Genomic DNA, 8,222 nt, shown 5'->3' on the forward strand with positions numbered 1-8,222 from the left:
CCCATCGCCGCGCAACCCCTAGCTGGCTGGCTGGCTGGCTACCCGGCTTTCTCCGACGCAACCAGCTAGGTTTCTCCTAGCCTACACCCCTTGATGACCGAGGGCTGCGGGGCCAAAGTGCAGGGCAGGGCAGGGCAGGGCAGGGCAGGCGCAGTGAAGCTCGGTGCTGTACTAACCGCTGGAAGGAAAGTCTTTCCCCCTGCGGAACCGGGCACACAACTCACTACTCCAAGACCGGAGCCCTGCGCGGTGAGTGCCTGCAAGTCGTCCTCGGGCTCCAGGGTCTGCTCCCCCACCCCTCCTCCCAGACAACTCAGGCGTCCGGCCCCCAGACCCGTCCCCTCCCCGAGAACCCGGCCCCCCGGCCGCCAGCTCCCCCCCCTCAGCAGCCGCTGCTCTTCCCGGCGGTGGGGGGAGCCTGGCCGTTGAGCTCGAGGCTGGAAGCAGAGCTGCAGCGAAATTTCGGGGCTGCACCCCTCCCAGTGCCGCCAGCGCCTGCTCCCAGCCCAGCCCAGCCCCCGCCGAGATCAGCCCCGGCTCCAGCCGCAGCTGCAGCACCCCGCAGAGCCGGGGGCACGTGCCCCCCCGCCCGGGCTACGCACAGCGGCAGGAGCTGCACACTCCCACGAGCCACGGGTACGTCCCACGTCCCGGCCCCTGCTCCCTCCCCCATCGCGGGGGTGTTGATCTGCCCTCCAACGCCCCTTCCACCACAACGGATTTACCAGCTGGAAGCAGCTGTATTGGTATCAGCCCTCAACATCTCTGTCATTGTACCCCTGGTATCTTCATCTTTCAACCAACACAGGTGTGCTAGATTGCTGACATCATCTAAGTGGTATTTAGACTAGAAAACATGCACTTCAAGTGATCCATGCCATAAGGTAGTTAAGACTGCCAGTGAACCAGTGCAGGGTGGATCCAGTGGATAGGCTCCACAGAGGGCAGCATGTTGCACAATGGAGAGCCCAGGTAGCTCTGCTGCTAACTGCAACCAGCCCAGAGTTTTCAGACCAGAGAAAGCGTCTGGTACATCTTAAACCCCAGTGTGGACAGGAGCACCACTTACCACTGCCGTGTTGTAGCCACACAGCACGTCCTCTAAGGCGGGCCACTGAGCAGCCTGTGTCAGCGCTGTAGATGCTCCTGGTCCTTCCTCTGAAGAAAGAAAACGCCACACCCTGTGTGGCACTGCCAAACTGCGCTTTGTGCTGGGCAAGACTGGGCAGAGGTGTCCAGGAGAGTCCCCCAGTGCCACAGGGGCATTGTGTGGGGTGGCCCAAGAAGGATTTCCGGCCATAATCCCAGCCCAATGCCAGTTCCTTATTTGAGCCTTTATACTTGGGCGGGGGGGCATTGGGTGGGAGCCTGGCAGGGCCAAGCCATGCTTTGGGCTGGGCAGGGCTGCACTCGGGGATCTTCAGACCAGCTCCCTGGTGGCAATGCCAAGAAGTTTGGGGTGCCCCAAGCAGTATTTTCCCCCATACTCCCATCTTCGTCTGATCTTCACGTGTAGAATCATAGACACTAGGTCTGGAAGGGACCTCGTAAGATCATCAGGTCCAACCACCTGCACAAGGGCCAGGAAGTCAGCTGAGGTCAAAGGATCCTAGCAAGATAAGGATCCATTGCAAGATAAGCAGTTAGGGCACTGTACTTGATGCAGCATATTATTTTACACATTAATTAGTAAATATGCATAGCTAATGAAATATTCTCTCTGTAGAATGTGAATTCATTCCTAATAAGCATTTTTTGGCTGTAAATTAAGGAGCAGGGAACCAACTTCAGCCCCATTCCCCGCAGCAGATGTCCGGGACCACACCACAGTGGGAATCCTGGGGCCTGAGCCCAACTCACATGGCCCCATCTCTCCTCACACCGTGCAGTGACCCTACAGCTCCCTGCGAGAGGCACTGCATCCTGGTGCACCTGTCGCTGCACGGGATGGGCTGCTGCGCACGGACATTGCGGCTGCAAGCGCCGCAGGAAGCTGCTGTGAAGGTGGCGCCAGGCTCCCGGCTGCTACTCCTGCTGCTGCTCGTGGGCACTGCAGCTGTGCCAGGAACCAGCGCCAGTGAGTAGCAGTGCCTGTAGCTGGGCTGGGGGTAGGACAGCTGGGTCCCGATGTAGGGAGTGCGGGTGTAGCTGGGCGGGAGGCAGCCTCACTGCTATACGAGGCTGCAGGATCCTGCTCTGCTCCACGTGGGGAGCCCAGGCTGCGGGGTTCCCCTAAGTTCCCTGATAGTGGGACCAGCTGCCAGGGGCTCAGCCAGGATTGACCCCAGTCCCCATGGGGCTATACAGGTCCACTGCATCTGGGATGGAGAGGGGAGGGATCAGGTCAGGTTGGGGCAGGTGAGCCCCACAGAGCCATGCAGGACCCCCACTCCCTCTGCCACTCCCTGTCGGTTCACAAGATGAATCCACGGACGGGCCCCCAGCACCTCCCCTCTCCCAGCATGGCCGTTCCTGGCTGGGCTGCTGCTGCCTGGGGAGCTGCTGGTGGCCAGGAAGAGGGGGCCTGCTGCCTCTGACAGGGAAGGTGAATAGGTGCACACCAAGGAGAAGCTGCTTGTCCAGCTGGACCCTCGTCTGCTCTGCAGTGTCCCTCCAGCCCCAGGCCCCGACCGCACAGGAGGACCGAGGCCTGAGTGGGGCTGAGCTCAGGCTCTTGCTGCAGGGCCCAGGCCCTGAGTCGGGCTCCCCCAGAGCAGGGTGAGCCGAGTGCCTGGGCTGTGCAGGGCCTGTGCCTGGGATGGATGGTGCGGGGCAGCACGACTGGGCAGTGGGACACACTGTGGCCCCTCCAGGCCGGGCCTGTGTCCTGCAGGGTCGGTCCTGTCCCTCCTCCCTGGCCCCTGCCCTTCACCCAGCCGGCTCTGCCCTCTCCTGTGGGACCCACCGCTCCCTCGCTCTGTGCCCCCACTCCGGCCTCACACAGGCCCGTGTCTATCCTCTGCGGCCCCTCCGGGAAGTGGCACTGGGCACTGGGGCACTGCCATCTGCCCTGCTAGTGCCGACCGTCACTCCCGCAGGCTTCCACTCCTACCAGCATCTCTACACGGGGGTGTCAGACCCCGGCCCGGACATGCCCGCCTTCACTGCTGAGAGCTACGTGGATGACCAGCAAATTCTGCACTATGACAGCGAGACGCAGAGACAGAAGCCACGCGCAGACTGGATACTAGGGGCCATCGAGCCAGACTTCTGGAAGGGGGAAACCATGTCCTTGCGGAGCTGGCAGGATGGATTTAAACGGAACCTGGTCACGCTGCAGCATCGCTACAACCAGACCAGGGGTGAGTGTGAGCAGGCAGGTGTGAGCAGGAGGCCGTGGAGGACCCTGGCACTGCTAGTGACTGAGGAGAGCATGGGGTGGGGGGGGGACCTGCCCATCAGCAGCTTGGGGCGGGGAGACGAGAGGGCGTCACATTGTCTCATGCCTGGTCTCTGTGTCCCTGCCAGCTCCTCCCTGCAGTTGCTTCGGCCAGGGGCTAGGCAGGGCCGGGGCTGGGGTGCAGGCGCCTGCTCAGTCTCCAGCCAGGGGGCTGCGGAGGGAGCCCTCTCCCCCTCCCGTGAACCTGGTGTCAGCGGCATCCCCTGGCCTGTGCCCAGCAGACTGAGGCTCCGGTGCTTCCCTGACCCAGCAGGTCGGTGCCTCACAGAGCTCTCCCCCATATCCCCCAGCTGTCTGGATCCTGCAACAGGAGCCCAGCCCTTGTCCCCAGGCTGGAGCCCCCAGGCTGATGCATGCAGGGAAACCCCATATGCCCGATAGCGGTGGGAACGGCTGTCCTCTGTACTGCCATGGGCCGGCACACATTCCCCCAGCTCGTGCCCTCCGGTTGCAAGCAGCTCCTTGAGCCCTGCCCTAGCACCTCGGTATCACTCACAGGTGACGTGTGTTTGAGGCTGGCCCTTCTGGCCTCCAGACCTGGCTCTGCCTTCCTGAGACGGGTCAGACAGGGGCTGTCGCTGCCCTGCCACGTGCCGCCAGCTCAGACATGCAGCAGAGTGGGGGAAGGCGTGTGCAACACCCCGTGCAGGCAGCCCATCCCAGCCCCCTGCCAGCCGGTCCCCCAGACCCATCTGCACACCAGCCTGTCCCTGTTGCAGTGTAAGTGGGCACCAGGGTGAGAAGAGCGCTGAGACCCCCATGCTGTGGGAGGGGCTCCAGGCCCCTCAGTGACCCCAGCCCAGATGGCCCCTTTGACACAGGTTGAGAGGCTCCAATTCCTGCGTGCAGGGGCCGATGGGGTGGGAAGGACGGAGGACCAGGGCTGTGGAGGGAGGACAGACGTGTGAGAGGGCAGGGGCCATGCAGGCCTGCAATGCCCAGGACAGCTGGCTGCAGGGCTCTGTGTCACCAGCCCTGTGCAGCTGGATCTCCTGGGCTGGGGCACAAGGAGCTCACACGACTCATGCCATCAGCGAGGGCAAGGGCGGCAGCTACTGTTCCCAGGCTCCCTCCTGCACTGATCCAACCCCCTTCCCAGCGTGCCTGCTGCTCCCTGCCCCGGGCTTGGCCCCTTCCAAGAGCCCCTTAACAACCGCTCTGCTTTCCAGCCTCGGCGGCCCCTGCTCCCTGGGCTGACCCTGACCCGGGACCTGGATCTGTGTTTCAGAGTCTCACACTCTGCAGCTCATGTACGGCTGCGAGCTCCGTGAAGACGGCAGCACTGGAGGCTACATGCAGTTGGGCTATGACGGGGGAGACTTCATCAGCTATGACCTGGGAACGCGCACCTGGGTAGCAGCCCCCACACAGGCCCAGGTCACCCAGCGCAGCTGGAATGACAACACAGGCTCAGGTCACCCAGCGCAGCTGGAATGAGGATAAGGCCCTTCTTCAGATTACCAGTACCTACCTGGAGAAGACCTGCATCGAGTGGCTGTGGAAGTACCTGCAGTGCGGGGAGGCAGCACTGCAGCGCAGTGAGTCCTGGCGTCACCGCCCAGGGCAGCACTGACCGGGGCACCCCCTGCCTCCCCGGGGAATGCCTGCCCCATCTCCCTGTGTCCGGGGTGGTTAGCGCTGCATCTCGGTCCTGCAGGAGGGCAAGATGCCAGCGCTGTTGTGGGACCCAATGCCCCTGTCCCTGCCCTGGTCAGGACTCCCAGCTGGGCAGAGCCCACGGGGTGTCCGTGCCATGGACACGTGTCTGAGAACCAGGGATCAGCTGTATGGGACCCCGTTCCTGCAGCCCCAAGCCCACCACAGCTGTCTCCCCCATCCCTGTGCTCCTGTCCCGACACCGTCTGCTCCTGCCTGAAATGGGTGCTGGAGCCAGGTTGTGTGGCCCAGTGCAGGGCCCAGCCTGGCTCCTGGCCGCGGTGCTGGGGGTCCCGCAGGGACGGTCACTCTAACGGGTGTCTCCTCCCTTCCAGAGCGTCCCATGGCACAGGTGAGCGACAGGCCATCCCAGGATGGACGCACCACCCTGTCCTGCCGGGTCCACGGCTTCTACCCCAAGGACGTGGCTGTCGTTTGGCTGAAGAACGGGGAGGCGCAGACCCAGGAGACAACCCGCTCTGAGGTTTTTCCCAGCGGAGATGGGACCTACCAGACCCGGGCCACCATTGAGATAGACCCCAGCAGAAACCACAATTATGTCTGCAGCGTGGAGCACGAGAGCCTGGGGGCAGCCCTGAGAGAGTCCTGGGACAAGGGCAGGACGGGTGAGTGACCCCCGCACGGGGAGGGGGAAGAAACGTGGTGCTCGGGGAGGGAAGGGGTGACTGATCCCGCTAAGTGGGGAAGGCACTGGGGGGTGGGAGGATGTAGGGGTCATCAGTGGGGAGGAGGCACTGGGTACGTGAAGCGTTGGGGGCAGGTAGGAGGTTCCCCTTGCTCAAAGGTCCCTTCCTTCTTCCAGAGTCCAACTTGATACCAGTTGTGGGCATTGTTATCAGTTTTGTTGCAGTGGCCTTTGGGATCATTGTCTGTCTCTTGTGCTTTCCTGAGTAAGTGCCGGGCGAAGTCTTTGGGGCCAGGCCATACCCAGGCCTTGGGGCGGGGAAAGCAGGGAGGGCTCATCACCACCGTGCCTGGGACCTGAGGGGGGGGGGGGGGGCCCCCCAGCCGATGTGCCCCTGCGTGGCAGCCGCCAGACCCCAGCCCAGCATAGATTCATAGATTCATAGCACCGTGTCTTTGCCTTGCTGGAGCCCAAGGGCTGCTCTTGGCTCCACATGGACCGTGCCCCACAGCCCGTCACCCTCTCCCATGCCGGGTGCTGCCGGGGGGCTGGGCAGAGCCCTGAGCCTCGCTCCGGTCTGGGGAGTCACAAGCGCTCCCATCACCCTGGCGTCTGCAGGTCTTGTTAGCAGGGGCTGGTGCGGGGCACGGGGGGCATTGCGCCGGGGGAACCGGTCCCTATGCTCAGGGAGTACTGACCCCCTCTTCCTTCACTCTCAGCTCGCGAAGCCTGGGAGAGTGAATCCTCAGAGAGCTCCCGTGAGCGTCACTGTGATGGACCTGACCCGGGGGCGGGCACTGGGGCCTGGGGCGGTGGGTAAAGTGGGGGGCTGTGGGCTGGGCGCAGGAAGCTGCCTCAAGGCAGGGCAGTCCTGATGTGCACTGGCCCAGCCGGGAGCTCGGTGGCTTCTGGGGGTGGGGATGTTTCCTGCACCTCGTGCTTGGAGGCTGCTTTTAGTATGTGGACCCCTGTCCTGTGGGGGCTACCTCACCCCTGCCCCGTCTCCTGTGCGCTGGGGCAGGGCTGTTTCCTGGGCTGGGGGCAGGTGTCACCTCCCTCCTGTGGAGCCGGGAAGTCTCGCTGGGTGTTCGGCCATTGGGCTGCAGGCAATCCCACCCCCTCGGTGCGAGCCCTGGGCAAGGGGCAGGCTCAGAGGTGCAGCTACCAGCCCCATGACATAGCCAGTGCCTGGTCCCCGCTGGCTGCAGGACAGGGTGAGCGCAAAGACCCTCCAGGCTGAGCTGGCAGCAGTTTGTGCCCACCTGGCTCTCCTGAGCCCAGGGTCCTGCACCCTCCAGAGGGGCAGGATGGGGCTGGAGGATCTCATGGGGCCAGAGACACCCCACTAACTCCTGTCCTTCCTCCCTGCACAGGGATCAATGTCTACTTCAGCACCTGAACCAAAACTAAGTGCAAGGGGCTCTGGCCTGAGGGACCCCCCAAAGGAGATGCCTCCCCTCTCTGAGCCAGCCCTGGGAGCCTGGGTCACCCCAATGCAGGCTGCTATGAGGCCGAGCATGTCTGGGGGTAAGGTGACCTGATCCCGGCTCAGAAAAATGGAGGCAAATAAATTGTTAAATAATTGTTTTAATTGTATTATTATTTGTGCTTGAATACCGTACATAGAGACGACTGCATAATCAGTCAAAAATAGTCTTTTGTATATTGTGTGTGGGGTGCGGTTGGGTGTGTGTGTGTGTGTGGTGGGGTGTGGCTGTGGGGGTGATAGGGTATGAAATGAGGGAAGGTTGTGGGGACAGGATGTGGGTGTGAGGCTTTTTTGGGGCGTGAGGGATTGCGGCAGCATGCAACTCCATGCAGTGCTGCAGGCAGGGGCTTCATGCAGCAAATGTACAGCTCCTGCACTTGTGCAGTACAAGAGGAAGATGTGTGTGTGTGTGTGTGTGTGTTAGGAGGGGGTGGGGATGTGACACGACCTGTACTCTTGGTACAAGTTCGGGGAAGGAGTCTGTGTCATGGGAAATGTGGAGGAAGGACCCCGGGGGGAGAGCCTGGTTCTCCAGGGTCCCAGGAAAGGGGACGGGGCAAGCGGTGCCTTAGGAGCCCGGACGCCCGGGCTCTCTGGGAGGGGAGGGGCTGGGGTGAGATCATGGGGCTGGGGGCCGCACACCTGGGCTCTCTGAGCACTGGGGGGCCAGGGGGTGAGAGCAGGGGGTCCCATAGGCAATGGAGCGGACCCCAGAGCCCCAGCAAGAGCCACAGACACTCACCGCGTGGGGCTTCAGTCCTGGACTAGTCAAGGAGTGTGGAGGGGGGCCGTGGTAAGGCTGCCTGACCCGGCGCGGCAGCCTCATCCCCGGGTGGGGGGTGCCACAGGCCTCCCCTCCTCTTCCCTCCAGCCCGCGTTGGGGCCAGATGCTCTCCACCGCCGCCTGCATGGATCATAGCCTCCACACTCCAGGCCAGGAAGGACTGGGACAACAGGGGCCCCTGCAACAGGGCTTGGACTTCATTTAATTATTATTTTTAAAGAATTTTTTTGTTTGTTTTAAGCCAAAT

At 62.7% G+C, this 8,222-nt stretch overlaps 1 protein-coding gene across 1 annotated transcript in view; it reads left to right on the forward strand.

Annotated features, from left to right (window-relative positions):
* The window catches only part of LOC102368919 (major histocompatibility complex class I-related gene protein-like), a 7,729-nt gene extending 469 nt beyond the window's left edge, over window positions 1-7,260 (forward strand). Inside the window, exons 2-10 of the mRNA XM_025194534.1 lie at window positions 380-636; window positions 1,890-2,077; window positions 3,018-3,302; window positions 4,629-4,777; window positions 4,815-4,938; window positions 5,392-5,682; window positions 5,880-5,967; window positions 6,422-6,460; window positions 7,076-7,260. Of these exons, the coding sequence (XP_025050319.1) occupies window positions 380-636; window positions 1,890-2,077; window positions 3,018-3,302; window positions 4,629-4,777; window positions 4,815-4,938; window positions 5,392-5,682; window positions 5,880-5,967; window positions 6,422-6,443 (1,404 nt within the window). The 3' untranslated portion in view covers window positions 6,444-6,460; window positions 7,076-7,260. The remainder of the gene's footprint in view (window positions 1-379; window positions 637-1,889; window positions 2,078-3,017; window positions 3,303-4,628; window positions 4,778-4,814; window positions 4,939-5,391; window positions 5,683-5,879; window positions 5,968-6,421; window positions 6,461-7,075) is intronic.
* The last annotated feature ends 962 nt before the right edge of the window (window positions 7,261-8,222 follow it).

Source organism: Alligator sinensis, unplaced genomic scaffold (assembly GCF_000455745.1).
Source record: "Alligator sinensis unplaced genomic scaffold, ASM45574v1 scaffold1282_1, whole genome shotgun sequence".
Taxonomy (NCBI): Eukaryota; Metazoa; Chordata; order Crocodylia; family Alligatoridae; genus Alligator; species Alligator sinensis.